Below are 18,640 nucleotides of genomic sequence, written 5' to 3'. Positions count from 1 at the left end.
GAGTCAACCCGCCGCCCGGCAAAGAAGAGGTGCCCGCGCCGTGTGGGATGCGTGGACGAGACCAAGCCTCGCCGGGCGCTCGTAGCGGCCCCGGGGCTGGCGCGGCCTCTCCGGCGCCTGGAGGCCCAGGATCCGAAGTCCCCGGTCCGGACTCCCGGGGCCCCTCCGGCTGCGGCGCCGGCGGCCGCCCCGTCCTGGGGCAGGGCCCCGCGAGCCGGGCCTCTGGTCGGTGCGGGGCCCGAAGGCGTCCCCGCGAGGGCAGGCGGGCTGGTGCCGGCGGACCGGGCTGGAGCTCGGGGTTCCCGGGGACGGGCGTGTTGAGCGGGAGTTGAGCTTCGGGTGCGGCCCCCCCGGAGCGGGGAGCGTTGGGACCCGCAGAGCGAGCCTCGGGATCCACACCTACGGGCGCACCGGGAGGTTTCAGAACTGGAACATTTTACATCCTGTTGGAAGGGAAGTCGTTTTCGGCATGTTTGGCAGAAATGTGCTTGGGTCCCGTTGATGTCTGGTCACCTTGCGATGCAGGACGACCTTGAGAGTTGCTCGTCTCTGGGTTTTGTCGGATGAGTTTCCTGAATTAACCAGACGCGCAGGGGTTTAACATCTGGGAGCTACGTGAGTCCGCCCCTTCGCCGGCTCACGGTGGCCTCTGTCTGTCCCCCCAGCACCTGCGCCATGCTGGCCGCCAGGCTCGCGTGTCTCCGGACGCTGCCGCCCAGGGCCTTCCGCCAGGGCCTGCCCACCAAGGCCGCCCCCGGGCTGCGGGGCCCCGGCGGGCAGGGCCCGTGGCCCTCCGCCCCCGGCCGGGTAAGGACCGCCCCGCCCCGCCGCCAGGCATTTCCCGGAGCAGTTGCCTGAGGAAGCCCCGGATTCGCGCTTCCTCCCATTAGTGTTGTGTCTTTTTGTTCCATCTTCATCTCGTGTGAAAGAGAAAGGAACCGGACGCCTCCGTTTTTGCAGCTCTCGGTTTCTCATGGAAATCACCAGGGGGGATGGGAGCGATGGGGGAGCCGAGAGGAGGGACTTGCCGGGGACTAGCACCCGCTGCCAATCACGGACGAAATGTGTCATTCCAGCTTTTGTTAGGAAATAGTCAGCTGTCCCGTAAGAGAGAAAGCGATTTCCTTAGATGATAGATTCCTCCTGGCATTCAGAGAAGTATACAGAACCTAGAAGAGATTTACCTTTTCAATGGACCGTTTCACTGTTGAAAAGGAGCTAAAATGGAGGTAGTAGTCGTTCCTCCTTTTGGCTTTATGTTGAAAGAAACTTTCTTGAGCCCATTTTCCAGATTAAAAAAATGTAGCTAATAAAGTCTGTAGTTTATGAAATGTACATTCTAAAACTTAAACTAAGAAGTTGTTATAAAGAATTAGCAAGTCACTTTGAAGATAGAGCACAAATACAATAGGGTCTTCATTTAACATTTAAATTGGCTACCGTACTTTAATAGTGAAAGTACATGCATATAAAGCACCAACTTTATATGGAGGTTTCTAGTGTAACGAGATCCCTGTCTTATCGTTAACTTTCTGTTTTGTTGTGGGTGGTGTATGTCTTGTTTTCATGTGTATCAGGAATATGCCACCAAAACAAGAATTGGGATCCGGCGTGGGAAAACCGGACAAGAACTCAAGGAAGCAGCATTGGAACCGTCAATGGAAAAAATATTTAAAAGTAGGTGCCTGACCAGATCTTCATAAAAGCCTAGTGTTGAGGGAGGGTCCTATTAACTGGCTGCCCTAGAGGCCTCTCGGAAGCAGGACCTTCGGTTCACAGTTTGCAATTCAGCTTTGCAAGTTGAGAAACTAGATTGTTAATCTACCCAAAGCCAGCCCAGGCTCCTTAACCTTGCAAAATGTCCATCTATTATGCGGGAGACAGCCCTCATTGGTATCCCTTGGGGTATTTCTGGTCAGTAAATTGGCCCTAGAAACCAAATTATATGAATCCTATAGCCATGGAATAGTAACGTTTGTGAACAAATTTAGACTAAAGGGAGTAAGCTGGTCTTTATGAATACCTTTAACCAGTTAGAGTTAATAAATTGTTTCTTTCTTAGTATTAAAAGCAAAAGCACCCTCTCCCTTAATTGAGCGGCATAAGCATGGGTTATGTTTTTCTTTGATTCTTTTTTTCTTGACTCCATATAAAGCACCATCTTTGTTAAGTCACTGTAGACACAATGCGATCTAACTCTTAACATTTCTTTCTCATGTTTAAAATTATTTTATTGCTTGATAGATTTTAGAGAGAGAGGAAGGGGGAGAGAGAGGGGAAAAAAAAACATCTATTCTACTTTATATGCATTCATTGGTTGATTCTTGTATGTGCCCTGAACAAGGGTCGAACCCGAAACCTTGGAGTATCGGGATGACACTCTAACCAGCTGAGCTACCCAGCCAGGGCTCTTTCTCATCTTTGCTTTCTAATTGTCATGAGAACATACCCCAAACTCTTATGAGTAAAATAACGTATCACAGAAGTCTCCCCACATCTACAGATACACTGCCTCTAATTTTGTTGGAGTGAGATGAAAGTTTAACCAAGTCTGATCCTTTTTGTACTAATTATTACACCTATGTTTCAGCAGTGTTCTTACTAGTCCCCTAATTCTAAGGCCATTTCTATATATACTAATTATAGCTATTACAAAGAAGTGTGGTGTATAGTTTGATTTCCCTCATTTACTGTAAGTATGGGGAAGGGCTTACTGCCAGCATTTTAATTTAGTTAAAGCATGACGGTGTTAACCTGCATTTCCTCCTGTGTTCTGCAGTTGATCAGATGGGAAGATGGTTTATTGCTGGAGGGGCTGCTGTTGGCCTTGGTGCATTGTGCTACTATGGCTTGGGAATGTCTAATGAGATTGGAGCAATTGAAAAGGCTGTGTAAGTAAATTGTTCCCAAACAGTTCTAGCCTTAAAGCCTCCAATTTTCTTCTCATACTTACCTTTGGCCACTTTGGGAATGTTTTATGTCTAGTCTTCTTGTGTAGGAGAAAAATGAGTACAGATAGAATCTCTTGTTTCCATGACCTATTCAAACCTAAATAAACTTCTTTTTCCAAGGTTATATGTATTCAGGTAAGGAGAAAATGTGTCACTTTGTATATAAGCCAAATGCTTATGTCTTTTATTATTATGGTCGTGCTTATTTTTTAAAGCAGATTTATTAAGGCATAATTTATATAAGTTCACCCATTATGAGTATACAATTCAGTGATTCTTGAATGTATAGAGGTTCAGCTATCACCACAGCTGTTTTAGAACATTCCCATCACTTCGAAAAGATCCCTTATGCTTAATTGTAACCCTTCCATCCCCAGTCCCAGGAAACCATTAATCTTCTTTTTGCCTTTGTAGATTTACCTTTTTTGGACATGTAGTCAGAATAAAATCATGCTGTGTGTGGTCCTTTGGGCCTGGATTCTTTCACTTAGCACAATGTTTTTGAAGTTCAGCATTTTGTAGAATGCATATATCTCATTCTTTTTTGTGTGTTTTTTATTTTATTTTAATTTTTTCAAACCTTTCCATCACCATTTATCCCCTCTGTGCCCTCTTCCACCTCCACCCATTCTCCCCCGCCCCCTTATATGTCTTTTATCATTTACGTTTTACTTCAATGTATGCATCATTTCCATTCCAAATGAGGTGAATAAGATTTAGAGCAGTAACATATTTCCCAAGACCTCCCAGCTAATCTGATTCAACCAAAATTCACATTCAGAATCTTATAAATTAACTTTTTTTTTTTTTTTTTTTTACAGAATTTGGCCTCAGTATGTGAAGGATAGAATTCATTCTACCTACATGTACTTAGCAGGAAGCATTGGTTTAACAGCCTTGTCAGCCCTGGCAGTGAGCAGAACTCCTGTTCTCATGAACTTCATGATGAGAGGCTCTTGGGTGGTAAGTCAGCTTGTTTTTGTTTACCTTTTCTACTCCATATCAAAAGATTAGACAAAAAATACTGGGACGGGTGTTAAAGGGAAAGAATACCTTACTAAATTGAACAGGTTTTTGTTCAAATAATATATGAAATTAGTAGTGCAGCTGAGATAGAGTAAGAAGTACACAGTGAAGTACATCAGCTATTCTTTGTTGAATACGTATTTTATAGTGGCAAAGGGGTTGGAAACCAAACTTACAGGAATGTCCTACCTAGCAGCAGATACCAAACTGCCTGTATTTTGCATATCTTATAGCAATTTACTAAAATTAAGGGGGATTCCAGGTCAGTGGGAAATGCATATCACAAAAACCCTAACATTCTATACTATTAAAAGTAGAAAGTGCCACAACTATTCTGAGTTTTCTTGACCCTGTATAAGGAATATTGAATGAGTGTTTCTTGTGCATTTGTTATTTTACTAGATACCAAAAACTGATTTCAAGTGTGGTGACTATTTTTCTACTCTCTGGTTGAAGAAATAAACTAGAGTAAGTGGTAAAGAATATACAATAAGAAGTAGAAAGTTTAAAATCAGTGGAAAGATTATTTTTGTCTTGGACTAGTAGGGAAGTTCCATGAAGGACAGTTTTATCTCATCAGGGCCATTGAAGCCTGGCATTTCTTATTTTAGGAGAGTACAAGGGTAGTCCAAGTTTGCAAAACAGCTTGAGCAAAGAAAGCAGTCATTAAAAATGACTTTACAGTTCATTAGCATATTTGAGGGTTGGTGTGTGAAGAAGACAGAAAGGGGCTGTGTGATTGGCAAGCTGAGAGGAGTGCCTAAGCAGTGGGAGGCCATTACAGATAACTGGAACAGCAAGAGGCTGATGGTATTCGAGCATGGAGAACTAATGTGGAAGAGCTGGCGTACTAGCTCTGCCTTTGCAAGATCTGATGATAAGAGTGTGAACTAGAACAATGTGAGGCTGGACTGGAAGGGAAGATGGGAGAGTCTATGTCAGCCGTGGGCAAACTACGGCCCACGGGCCGGCCCGTTTGAAATGAATAAAACTAAAAAAAAAAAGACCGTACCCTTTTGTGTAATGATGTTTACTTTGAATTTATATTAGTTCACACAAACACTCCATTCATGCTTTTGTTCCGGCCCTCCGGTCCAGTTTAAGAACCCATTGTGGCCCTCGAGTCAAAAAGTTTGCCCACCCCTCGTCTATGTAATACTTAGAGATGTCCCATGGCAAACCATTCTCCACCGGTAGCCCAAATCCATCTAACCTCCAAATCTGTAATATTTCCACAACATTATACATTCCAAAAGGAGAAACACTTACAGTAGCACAGCCATGTGGACAGTCAGTATTCTTAGGATATTACTTCTCAGATGGGTGTCATGAATTGCCTAGCCCCGTGGTCGGCAAACTGCAGCTCGCGAGCCACATGCGGCTCTTTGGCCCCTTGAGTGTGGCTCATCCTAAGCCTTAGGAGTACCCTAATTAAGTTAATAACAATGTACCTACCTATATAGTTTAAGTTTAAAAAATTTGGCCCTCAAAAGAAATTTCAATCGTCATACTGTTGACTAATGAGTTTGCCGACCACTGGCCTACCCTACAGGTTCTAGAAAACAGAGAATAAGCATGTGCATTCTCACCAGGAATGTTAGTTTAATCAGTAGTACGTAATTTACAATAGTACCTTTTGTAATTAAGCAAGCATGGCTATATGAGGGAGATCAAGATATGCAAAGGAGTTTAGCCCCTAAAATAAGACGTTAAAGAAGGTTTGTGCATGGGCCATAGTCTCAACTCCCTATGGGCATTAGATCACTCTCATGTGCTTTTGCTCTCGTACTTAAGTAAAAGTTTAGAAAGCCAGACAGATGCTACAGTGGTGAAGATGTAGTCTTTGGGGGGGATGCCATGTCTGTAGACACTGATCACTCTACTAAGTGTCTTTGGAACAGAGGAGAGTCATCTGACACCTCTTGGCAGCAAGGGGACCCACCATAAACTTTCCCAGACAAAGGGAAGTCCTTGAGTAAGTCAGACAGGAAAGAGTTCTTGGGCACAATGGACAGAATTGCAGAGGCATGAGCCGGAGGCATGTCTGTAGCCCTACTAGTTCCCTGCAGCTGGAGTGGAGACTGGAAAGCTGAAAGGCAAAAAGTGGAACTGGATCATGAAGGACCTTAAAAGAAAAAAATGTGTAAATTGTGATAAATAACCTGAAAATGCTTTGCACAGAGATGTATGAAGTAGTTTTTAGTAATTGTGCATTGGAAAATGTTAGAATAGAACTCGGCATGCTTTTCTGTTTAATGTGAATTAAAGCAGTAGGTGCCTGCGTGTCAGACAGACAGTGCAGACGATGAGGCAGGTCTGGAGCATCGCAGGGGATTCTTAGCAATCTGGAGAAAAGCCTTCCCAACCAGGAGCATTCGCGTTCAGTTATGGTGTTTTTTTAGTAATTGGCCAAATACCTGCTACCTGATTCTGTCCAAAAGCTACAAGTTTACAGTTTTTCCTTTAAATTTCCTGGATATTATCATCTTTCTTCCATTACCTATATTTCTTTCTTGTTATATACACAAGGGATCTTTACAAGTCATAACAATGGAAATCGAAGGCAAAGAAAAGGAAAGGACCAAGTCAGCCAGAAAGTTTGAAGGAGAGAAGCAGTCTTATTTCTCATCTTTTCCATGTGCTTTTATTTTTTCAGGTTTCTTTTAGCAAGTGTGCTGTATATATTTTAATTGGTATATCATGACTAATATTTTTAAATGCTATTAGTGCTATACTAAAATATAATTTAAAATAATTCTGGGACTTTTAAAGAGATTTTGTGAAACCTTTGTCTAAAAATAATAAAGTTTTTTAAAGATGATGTTATTAGTCAAAGCTTAACTCATTCACTTAAAGCTGTCGGCAAATTTAAGGGCACTGGCACTCTTGTAACTTGGCCAAACGGAAATAAAGGCCTTTAATATGTTGGGAAAACATGGTTTCTTGGAAACACTAACTGAAAATTAGAACTTGTGGGTTTCTACTTTGTTATTGTATAAAGATAGATTTTTCTTAGTAATATGTGTCTTTCAGACAATTGGTGCAACCTTTGCAGCCATGATTGGAGCTGGAATGCTGGTACAATCAATACCTTATGACCGGAGCCCAGGCCCAAAGCATCTTGCTTGGTTACTGCATTCTGGTATGTTCTAGTTTTCAGTTGTTATTAAAAAAATCTTGAATACTACCTTTGAGGTGGCTTTTCACAATCATAAATGCTTTGTACATAATTTAGTTAAGCTTCATGTTTAGAAAACACTTGTAATTTTCTACTTACTACTGTTTATATACTAAGACCAGGGACATCCCCAGTATTACACTTGCCTCCTGTATAGTCTAGTACATGCAGAGATTTTCTTTTCTGTGTTTCATCTAATACCAGGAGGATTTCAGACCTGATACCCATCATTTGAGAATTGTTTATATTGTGTATCTTTAAAAAAATTAAAATGGTGAAAAGAAGAAGAAGAGGAGGTTTTTGCAGTGCAGTATTTCAAGAAAGCAGTCAAAAAACTGTTTGGAAATACACGTTTGTGTCTGATGCGTTTAGGATAGTTCTTGGCACAAGGTAACATTGGGCAGCAAAGGCTGTCAGCCGTGCTGTTGCAGGGCAGTTTTCATATCCTTGTAGGTAGATGTAGTGAATTTTTTCTTAATTGTTGCAAGACAAATATTTGAAAGTTCAGACAAAGTTTTCTGCCTCAAGTTTCCTGGAATAGTTTGTTTCTAGGTTGAATAAAGAGCCAACCAGACTGAGAAACAAAAATGCTTAGGTGCATGTTTTCTACCACAAAACAAGACATTGTATAAACATTTCCCTGAAATTTCCAGGGAAACAGACTCTGAAGTGTTCTAGCATGGTTAGTAAATGAAAATCAGGTTTTTGGCACTCAGTAACAACTCTGGGGTGAAATATGTAATTTATATGATTCCTATGCTATCTTTATTTTGCTAACTATGAGACAGCATGATTTCCCAACCTTGTTTTCAAGTCTCTTGGGTGTTAGATTATTCTATCATAGATGTTCTCCCTGGAGCTTTGCAGGAAAAATCACTGGTTGGGAGGGAGATGGTCCCTTTTCTTCTATTACCAATGACCTGCTTTTCAGAAAAAAATTATTTAGAATACTAGAATGTGCATTTGTTAATAAGACTTTCATTGAATCACCAAAATTCTCGCCATCTGAATTTTAACATTTACATTTATGTTTCTAAATCTCTTGGCTACTGAGTAATTTTGCACCTGTTTCCCATTTTAGACAATGAGTTCCTTGAGAAAACAGGGTTAGTGTCTTTTTATCTCGGATAAATAGGCAAGAGGCAGCCAATCAGTAATTCTCATCATTGATTTCTCCCTCTTCCCTTCTAACTCTCTCCCCCTCTTCCCTCTGTCCTTAGTCCAGTGGTTCTCAACCTTGGCTGCACATTAGAATCACCTGGGAATCTTTTTAAAATCCTGATTTCTGGGCCTCATCCCCCAGAAATTCTGTTTCTTTGTTATGGGGTGGGGCCACAACATTAGTAACAAAGAAACAGAATTTCCGGAGGATGAGGCCCAGAAATCAGGATTTTAAAAAGATTCCCAGCTGATTCTAATGTGCAGCCAAGGTTGAGAACCACTGCCTTAGTCTCTTAGTCACTTGTTGAATTGAATTAAGCATTTCTACCTGCTTTGCTTAAAAAACCCCTTTTAATCTGATGTCATTGTAGCATATAAATTACTTGAGTGGGTATTTTTTTTTAATATGTTTTATTGATTTTTTGCAGAGAGGAAGGGAGAGGGAGAGAGAGTTAGAAACATCGATGAGAAAGAAACATCGATCAGCTGCCTCCTGCACACCTCCCACTGGGGATGTGCCCGCAACCCCGGTACATTCCCTTGACCGGAATCGAACCTGGGACCTTGCAGTCTGCAGGCCGACACTCTATCCACTGAGCCAAACCGGTTAGGGCTTGAGTCGGTATTTTATGTGTGTTGTGGGGGTGGGGTCCTTAAGACCACTAATTCACTCAGCAATTGTTTAGTACTCAGAGGTGAGGTTTATTACAATGAAAGGATGCACAACTGAATCAGCAAGGGGGAAAGATAAAGGCAGAGTCTGGAGTTGGAGAACTACATGATCTTTCAATGCTCTCCTTCTTGGGGGGGCACACCAAGAATGGGAAAAGAGGAGGAACGTGTAGTTTTTCTGCCCAGGGAAGCCAGTAGAGACTCAGTGTCTAAGGTTTTTATTTTTAGTTTATTTATTTATTTATTTGTAAATATATTTTTATTAATTTCAGAGAGGAAAGGAGAGGGAGAGATAGAAATATCAATGATGAGAGAGAATCACTGATTGGCTGTCTCCTGCATGCCCCACACTGGGAATTAAGCCTGGAACCCAGACCTGTGCCCTGACCAGGAATCAAACTGTGACCTCCTGGTTCATAGGTCAATACTTAACCACTAAGCCAGACAGGCCAGGCCCAAGGTTTTTATTGAAAGCTGATCATGTAGGCACCCTCCCAGCAACTATCAAAAACTAGACTCCCTGGGCCTAAGCCAGCAGGTGGTCATCCCCCGAGGGATCCCAGACTGCGAGAGGGCACAGGCCGGGCTGAGGGACCCCCCCTCTCCCCCCACCAAGTGCACAAATTTTTGTGCACCGGGCCTCTGGACCTATATAATAAAAGGCTAATATGCAAATCGACCGAACAGCAGAAAGACTGGTGGCTATGACACGTGCTGACCACCAGGGGGCAGACCCTCAATGCAGGAGCCGTCCCCTGGTGGTCAGTGCACTCCCACGGGGGAACACCGCTCAGGCAGAAGCCGTGAGCCAGGCTCACGGCTGGCGAGCGCAGCAGCCGTGGTGGGAGCCTCTCCCGCCTCTGCAGCAGAGGAGCGGGCCTAAGCCATCATTTGGACATCCCCCGAGGGCACGAATTTCATGTACCAGGCCTCTAGTATTATAAAGCAACTTATATAGTGAGAAAGCAGTGGTTGGTGGTTCTTCTTTTTTTTTTTTTTTTTAACTTTTTTTATTTTAACACTTGGAATGCGGGTGAATTTCCCGCCAAAATATAAGATGGCTCTGTCTTTTGGTTTTGTTCCATCCACCAAAAGGGTGGATTACAAACAAATATTTGGTAATACGCAGTTACAATCGGCCCGAGTTTACACGCTTCCCGCACTCCACCGCAAATCTATATGAACCGAGTTAAAGATGGCTCCTGCGGAGTACACGCAATTCACGCGAGCCGACTTAACTTGTTTCCCGCACTCCAAGTGTTAACAGAGGAAGGGAGAGGGATAGAGAGGTAGAAACATCAATGAGAGAGAAACATCGATCGGCTGCCTTCTGCACGCCCCCTACTGGGGATGTGCCTGCAACCAAGGTACATGCCTTAACCAGAATCAAATCTGGGGCCCTTCAGTCCGACCTTCCACTAAGCCAAACCGGTTAGGGCTGGCTGTTTGTTCTTCACAGGGATTGGTTATAATAGAATTTTCTGCAGTTACCTCCTATCAGCCTGGGGAAACAGTTCAAATTTTGCTAATGACTTCTAGAGGCATAAGCAGGAAATGACCCAGGTCAAGTTAATCTTGTAAAATAAACTAAATTGAGCTTTATTTTTATGACTAAACTGGTTTTATCTGCCTAGGGAACGTTCACATCTAGTCTCCATTTGTTTATTTTAATGTCACCATGTTGTACATTAAATCCTCAAACTTGTTAATCATAGAACTGGAAGTTTATATTTTTTACCAATAGCTCCACAGTTCCCCCATCACCCCCAACCCCCTACCCCCAACCCCGCAAACACCTGGTAACCACCAGGATACTCTCTGTTTCTCTGAGTTTGACTCTTGGATTCTACGTATAAGTGAGATAATACTGTATTTTTCTTTCTCTGTCTGACTTATTTCACTTCGCATATTGCCTTCGAGGTCCATGTATGTTGACAAAAATGGCAAGATTTTATTTTTTATGATTGAATAATGTTCCATTGTATATGTATATATTTTTACCCATTTATCCATTGATGGACACCTAGGTTTTTTAATCTTGACTATTGTGAATAATACTGCAGTGAACATGGAAATGTAGCTATTTCTATGAGATCCTGATTTTAATTTCTTTTGATATAAACCCAGAAGTGGGATTGCTGGATCATATGGTAGTTCTGGCTATAATTTTTGAAGAACGTCCACACTTGTTTTCTACAGTGGTTGAACCAATTTGCTGAATTCCTGTTTTCATTCACAATAATGATGAGCTATCCTTGTTAGTTTTATAATTGATTTGTCCTTAAGCAGCACACAGCTATAACCACTTAAGATTTTTATGAGAAAGTGTCATTGAAAAGTCTCTGAACAGTCTCCTTAAAAGTTTTGATAAAAATTTTGCTATCAAATGTAAAACTGATGGAAATCCCAACAGAAATATTATACAGAAGAATTTTTATTTAGTATCTTTTCCTAGAGCAAAAAATATTTTAAAGTTATTCATCATGAAATACAATTAATTACCTTACTACTTGATCTAGAAATGTTATTCTCACAAAAGGAACACACTAGTATTGAAATTTTAGTATGAAGACAGCTCTGTGCCTATTCTGTGAGTTAAACTATACACATCTAATGTTTAAGAAAGGGGTAACTTGTCCTACTCACCACTGAAATAATGCCTTATCTAAGATTCATTTGTTTGTTTGTTTATTTATTTATTTTTGGTTAATTCTCACCTGAGGGTATTTTTTCCATTGATTTTTAGAGAGAATGGAAGAGAGGTAAGGGGGAGGGGAGAGAGAGACACATTGATAGGTAAGCCTCCTGCACATGCGGGCCTGTAACCCAAGTACATGCCTAGACCAGGAATCGAACTCGGACCCTTCAGTCTGAGGGCCAAGGCTCTTACCACTGTGCCAGACTGGTCAGGGCAAGATTTATTTTTCAGTTGAATTCTATTTACTTGGTTAATTATATTGATAACTTTCACTGTAATTTTATGAGGCTGTTTATAATGACAACTTAAATTACTTTTTACAAGTTAAGATTTCATTCCTTATTACACAATGTAACAGCAGTGTCCTTGAAGTTTCTACATTTTAAAAATACATATTTTTTTATTGATTTCAGAGAGGAAGCGAGAGGGAGAAAGAGAAAGAAACATCAATGATTGGAGAGAACTATTGATCAGCTACCTCCTGCATGTCCCCTACTGGGGATCAAGCCCACAACCTGGGCATATGCCCTGATCGGGAATTGAACCGTGACTTCCTGGTTCATAGGTCAACATTCAACCCTGAGCCACATTTAAGATTAGCATAATATACTCATTTTCTCATCTTACTTTGTTTAAGACTAAAGTTAGGTTTGAATCCAAAAAATTAACTACAGCATGGAATTTGACAAAGTCACTAAAAATGTAGGTTAGTATTTGTACTTGTGAGTTGTGGCTGTTTGACTAGGAATAATGCTGCTGCTGTGATTTTAGAATCTGGATAGTCCCAAGTTTTGGTTGTAGGATTGTGGGGGTAGTGTTACCTAAATAAGGGGAAGGCTTTTCGTATCGTACTGTTTAACATAAGGTAAAATACATTCAAAGGCCATGTTAGAAATGGCATTTTCCCTTTGGTTGTTTAGTAAAAACCACTTGCTTTCTCTAGGTGTGATGGGCGCAGTGGTGGCTCCTCTGACGATATTAGGGGGGCCTCTTCTCATCAGAGCTGCATGGTACACGGCAGGCGTCGTAGGTGGCCTCTCCACTGTGGCCATGTGTGCACCCAGTGAGAAGTTTCTGAACATGGGAGCACCCCTGGGAGTGGGCCTGGGCCTCGTCTTTGTGTCCTCACTGGGTAAGCCACTGTGCTTTGACAGTTGGTTCTTGGTTCGTGATGTACCAAAATCATCTTATGTACTCAGGTTTCCTACTGGGGGGAATATATTTGGTCATTTTTTAAAGTTGGTTAAAAGATCTGTGCTAATTAGACTGGATTTTCTTATTTGGCATCATAGCAAATCATTACTATTGGTTTACCAAATGCACCTAAAATGGCTAAGTTGGTCTGCAGAACATGAGCATTGCTCTGATGCAAGAGCCTTCCTGTAATGTGGGTAAGCCACCCTTTGCAGAAATGAGTATCATGGGTTTTGAATTGTATGTATATAAAATTAGACCATGCTTATAACTGAGATGCTTTTTTATGTTGGTATACCAAAGAAAAAATTTAAAAATAGCATTAACTATATATATAGTTAGAGAAAAGTCCCTGTTTTAAAATAACCTTTTTTCCCCGTTTTGATTTCAGGATCTATGTTTCTTCCACCTACCACTGTGGCTGGTGCCACTCTGTACTCGGTGGCAATTTATGGTGGATTAGCTCTTTTCAGCATGTTCCTTCTGTATGACACGCAGAAAGTCATCAAGCGTGCAGAAATAGTGCCAGTGTATGGAGTTCAAAAATATGATCCCATCAATTCGTAAGTAGTCTTTAATGTCTTTGTTATATAAAGACATTTGTTTCATTTTGTCCTGTTTTATGATTATATTAGTTTCTTAGGGCTGCCATAACAAACGGTACAAACTGGGTGGTTTAAAACAAGAGAAATGTATTCTCTCACAGTTGTAGAAGCTAGAGGTCTGAAATCAAGGTGTCCTCAGCGTTGGCACCTTCAGAGGCCTCTGTGGGAGGGTCTGTTCCTTGACTCTCCTGCCTTCTTGGCAGAGCCAGCATTCCTTGGCTTGTAGATGCATCACTCTGACCTCTCTGTCTGCACACGGCGTTCTTCCTGTCCTGTCTGTTGCTGTCTCTCCTCTTCTTATGAGAACGGGAGTCATATTTGATTAAGGCCCACCCTACTCCAGTATTCACCTCAACTCACATCTTAATTATATTCGCAAAGATCCAGCGGCACTCCCAAATAGAGTCACATTCACAAATAACCAAGGATTAAGACTTGGACATACCTTTTGATTTCAACCCACAACAATGGCTTTGTCAGATTTTACTATTTTATTTCTATTGCTGTTTGGTCTATTCTCTCTCTAGTAAGCTGTGTATCCATAGAAATTTTATTCTGTTGCAACTAAGTAATATTTAGGTATTCAGTTAATTCAGAATAATTAGCCTGATGGTGTTCTTGTTGGCCAATTAATTTTAATATTTAATAGACTTTAGAACTGAAGAAAAGATGTATTAGTTGGGTATTCATTGGAAAGTGTAAATAATTGACTTGAAATGTCTAATCGAAAAGACTTTTACTAAAAATTAGAAATACCTTAGTATGGAAATTTCATTTGGAGATATTCAAATTTAACTGATATTAGGTGTTACATAATAATGCTTTTTTCCTTTTCTCCACCAAAGTAGGTTATTTTATTAAGCAATTTTCTTTGAGTTTCATGGTGTTACCACATATTTTTAAAGTAACTTACTTTTTAAAAATATTTTTTATTGCCTCCTACATGCCCTTCCCTCCCACCACTCGGGGCCGGGGGGGTGGGGGGGTGGGGGGGGGTGTCTTGAGCCCGCAACCTGGGCATGTGGCCCTGACTGGGAATCTAACTGTGACCTCCTGGTTCATAGGTTGACACTCAACCACTAAACCATGCCAGGTGGGCTAAAGCAATTTTTTTAAATTATCTTTGTTGGAGTGATACTGGTTAATAAGACCATATAGGCTTCAAGTGTACATTTTTATAATCCACTAGAGGCCGGGTGCACAAAATTCGTGCACTCTGTGGGGGGGGGGGGGGGTTTCCTCAGCCCGGGCTGCACCCTCTCGCAGTCCAGGAGCCCTCAGGGGATGTCCGACTGACAGGTTAGGCCTCCTCCCTGTGAGTCTGGCTTCCGGCTGAGCGGCACTCCCCCTGTGGGAGCACATGGTCTTTCCACCGTTCAGTCAATTTGCATATTAGCCTTTTATTATATTGGATGATCTGTTTATTGAGTGGTGCACCCACCATGCAAAGTCAAATCATCTTCTGTCACCATATACTTGGCCCCTTTACTCTCTGCCCCCCTCTGGTAATCACCATCCTATTGTTGGTCTGTCTCTGAGTTTCAGTTTTAGATCCCTCATATTAGTGAAATCACATGTTTCTTAGCTTTTTCTGATTGATTTATTTCGCTTAGCATGATATTCTCAAGGTCCATCCATGTTGTTGCAAATGACAGTATTTCACCTTTTCTTATAGTTGAGTAGTATCTCATTATGTACTAGTATATGTACCACATCTTTACCCAGTCGTCTACCAAAGACACTGGTTGTCTCCATGTCTTGGCCACCATGAATAATGCTGCAGTGACCATAGGGCAGCGTATATCTTTATGAATAAATGTTTTAGAGTTTTTCAGGTAGATGTTGCTAGGTCATATGGTAACTATTCTTAATTTTTCGAGGAACCGCTATACTGTTTTGCATAGTGGCTGCATTCCTACCAGCAGTGAATGAGGGTTCCTTTTCCTTCACAACCTCTCCAACACTCGTTATTACTTGTCTTGTTGATAATAGCCATTCTACCAGGTGTGAGGTGGTATCCTATTGTAGTTTGGATTTGCATTTCACTAATAGTTGATGAAGTTGAATCTTTTTTCATATATCTGTTGGTTGCTTATATGTCTTCTTGGGAGAGGTGTTTGTTGAGATCCTTTGCTCATTTTTCAATTAGGTTTTTTGTCTGGTGTCCCATGTACAAAAATTAATTCAGGATGGATTAAGACCTAAATATAGGATCTGAAACAATAAAGTACATAGAAGAAGGCATGGGTACTAAATTTATAGACCTTGGTCATAGAGAACATATCAGGAATTTGACCCCAAAGGCAAGGGAAGGAAAGGCAAAAATAAATGAATGGGACTATATCAAACAAAAAAGCTTCTGCACAGCAAAAGAAACTGCCGACAAAACAAAAAGGCAATGAATAGAAATGGGAGATGATATTTGCAACCGACAGCTCCAACAAGGGGTTAATATCCAAAATATATAAAGAACTCATACAACTCAATTTATTTGTCTTTTTTTTTTAATACTAAAACTGTAATGATGGTTTTTAAAATGCTGCTATAATGCTTACAGATTCATAACAGTTTCTTTGGATGAAGGGGGAGTAGGGCCTTAAGGGAAGGGTATATTATATTTAAAAATGCCAGACTTGTGTCTAACACATTTTTGTAAAGGTGTTTCTTTGGTTTTGTTTGATTCTTGTATTGTCCTCCCTCCCACCCCCCCATCAAGATATTATACTTATAGTAGAGTATTAGAGGATAAAATAATGATTTTTAAACTGCTCATTGCCATTTAAAAGATTAATCTACCAGAAGAAAATCTTGACTATTTTCTTGTCGAGGACTTCCTTAGTTGGCATATCTTGTTTTAAAATGTTCATCTTATATACCTAAGTTAAATAATCAGTATTGCTTTTTCTTCTTTCCTAGATTAAGAAATAGTTGTTGTCATTGTTATTAGAATTACATACTTAAGCAGGTATTATTTTCTTTTCTAGGATGCTGGGAATCTACATGGATACATTAAATATATTTATGCGAGTTGCCACTATTCTAGCAACTGGAAACAGCAGAAAGAAGTGAAGTGACTCCGCTTCTGACATCGTTAATGCGTCAGATTCCTCCTGGCTTGTCTAGTAGGGCAGGTATTCATTAAGTAGTTTATTGAAGCAGCTTTTGTTGAAGTTTAGAAGATAAGAACTTGTCATCATGTTTGAAATGTCCCAGTAATGTGATCCTTCAGGTCTGCTTTTTCTTCTAGAGAATAAATTCAGTAGTTCTCTGCCAAATAAGCGCACCCGTGTTCAGTTCTCATTTTTGAGTGATTCTGAAATGTTTTAATGAACGTGAAAACTGAGGTTTGTGTTGTGAGAATTTTAAGTGTTTTATCTTAAATTTGTTTTGTTTTGTTTGTTAAGTAAAAATTAGCAAACTTATGTTTACCTGTTTAGATTTTGGAATGCATAATATTAACAAGTAATGTCATGAGTGGCATGGAGGTTTGGTAAAGGGACCAGAAAGAAAGAAAGGGTCACCTGCAGCTTTTCTTTGAATACTGGCTTTAGGACTTGCTATTTGGAAACAAGTCATCACTTTAGTATTTCTCTCCTGAGCTTACGAAAGCATTGAGCACAAAACAAAGGCATAGGTGATAAAATTTCCTGCTGTTCCTTTTCAAGCCTCTTTCCAGTGTAGATGTGACCATGTTGGCTTCTCATTGTTTGACATTGTTAGGATACTCCAGAATTGTAATCATATGGAGAATTCCTAGTATAAAATACGTGTATGTGCAAGCTTTACTTTTGAATATTCTAGAACAAAATATTCCTTAAAATACATTCTCAGGATAAAATATTCAAAGTATACAAACAATTGCTGAATTTTTTGCATATTTATTGAAATGTTTAATAGAATACATGCTTGTTTTTTTTTCACCTCTTCAACTTTTGAAGCTTTATTAGAAAAACCTGTTGTGGTTTACACTGTGAAAGGAGTTTTTCTCCTGAGACTTGGTTTCTCGTGTTCCCTCTCAGATGAAGCACTAAAAGAAGGAAAGCAAAGCTACTCTTTCTTCATGGAGTACATCAGTCAGAATTGTAATGGGCAGAATTTTCCTTCTCTCCTTCATAGACTGTTCCTAAACTCTCTTGTGACATTTGTAAGTGTTTGAGAACAGAAGAGTTATTTTTGGAAGTTCTTAATGAATGAAGTAAGTGTGTATGATTATTGAGATGATTGGTGTGTTTGACAAGAATTTATTACAGTAATCCAGAAAAAACTATTCTAACCACATCAAGTTACCGAGGACACTTATTTTTGAAATATTAAAGGTTCCGATGTTGATTGGTCTGTAATTTTTCCAGCTGAACCATATGCATATTTTTTGAATAGGGGATTTGTTCAAGAAAGCAGCTTATTCTCTTCCCAATATAGTATATATAGTGCAGTGTGATTACGATCATGCACTGACAGCTGGACTTACTTCCTACATGACCCAGGCATTACTTCACGGCACTGTGCCCATTTGCTCATCTAAAATGAAGAGGACAGCAGAGCCCACCTGCAGGTGACATGTGCTGTCACTTCGTAAACACTGGGCATTTTAGCTAGTGGTTTATTTGTTTTTGTTATTTTCCCCCTGAGAACAATTCTATTTTTTCCTACTTTGCTTCTGGTACAATGTTAGTGTGTCCTTAAAGTGAAATCTTAAAGGTCCTTTTGTCTTCAGTCACATTTTGGAGCCCAGAGTTTATATCTTTATGCTTGGATGGTATCACACACACAAAACAAACTATAATTTTAAGCATGGCTCTTAGGCAGAAGCTAATCCAGGAAATCAAGGGTGTTGGTTTTTTAGTGACCTAGTTTTTTACTTTTTCTGAATTTGCTAAGACAGTGAAGACCTTTCATTAAAAACTGTCTACCATGCTAGCTGGCCAGGGGAGGCACATCTCCGTGCAAACAGCCATTGTTTGTTATGGTGTCTATACGAGAGCAAAGGACTGAGTTTCCAAGCTGTCCCAGGAGGAAGGCTTCAAGTACATACAGTAGTTACAGTGCGCAAAACGGGCATTTCATACAGCAGGAGGATGACGGAGGAACATGGAGAAAGATGGCAAGAAATGAGAAGTTCCCTTGAAACCTGGTTTCCTGCTCACAACGTATGTTC

At 40.6% G+C, this 18,640-nt stretch overlaps 1 protein-coding gene across 2 annotated transcripts; it reads left to right on the top strand.

Moving 5' to 3' along the window:
• The first annotated feature begins 302 nt into the window (after window positions 1-302).
• Window positions 303-16,765, top strand: GHITM (growth hormone inducible transmembrane protein). Of its 2 annotated transcripts, XM_006100130.3 has the most exons (8): window positions 320-807; window positions 1,578-1,677; window positions 2,780-2,891; window positions 3,773-3,914; window positions 7,011-7,119; window positions 12,630-12,818; window positions 13,272-13,443; window positions 16,470-16,765. In XM_006100130.3, the coding sequence occupies exons 1-8, from the start codon at window positions 676-678 to the stop codon at window positions 16,552-16,554; spliced, it is 1,041 nt and encodes a 346-aa protein (XP_006100192.1). In that variant the 5' UTR covers window positions 320-675; the 3' UTR covers window positions 16,555-16,765. The 2 variants fall into 2 exon arrangements, with proteins under 2 accessions (XP_023619497.1, XP_006100192.1); XM_023763729.1 differs by lacking the exon at window positions 12,630-12,818 and having other exon boundaries at window positions 303-807.
• The last annotated feature ends 1,875 nt before the right edge of the window (window positions 16,766-18,640 follow it).

Source organism: Myotis lucifugus, unplaced genomic scaffold (assembly GCF_000147115.1).
Source record: "Myotis lucifugus unplaced genomic scaffold, Myoluc2.0 scaffold_299, whole genome shotgun sequence".
In the NCBI taxonomy this organism is placed as follows: domain Eukaryota; kingdom Metazoa; phylum Chordata; class Mammalia; order Chiroptera; family Vespertilionidae; genus Myotis; species Myotis lucifugus.
The sequence above is the reverse complement of the archived record's forward strand: the minus strand, read 5'-3'. Positions and strand labels throughout refer to the sequence as shown.

Excerpts from the sequence above, each read along its gene's own strand:
- GHITM (XM_006100130.3), top strand. The coding sequence starts at position 676 with ATGCTGGCCGCCAGGCTCGCGTGTCTCCGGACGCTGCCGCCCAGGGCC. Across the intron at positions 2,892-3,772 it reads GGAGCAATTGAAAAGGCTGT|AATTTGGCCTCAGTATGTGA; the intron begins GTAAGTAAATTG and ends TTTTTTTTACAG. Across the intron at positions 7,120-12,629 it reads TGCTTGGTTACTGCATTCTG|GTGTGATGGGCGCAGTGGTG; the intron begins GTATGTTCTAGT and ends TGCTTTCTCTAG.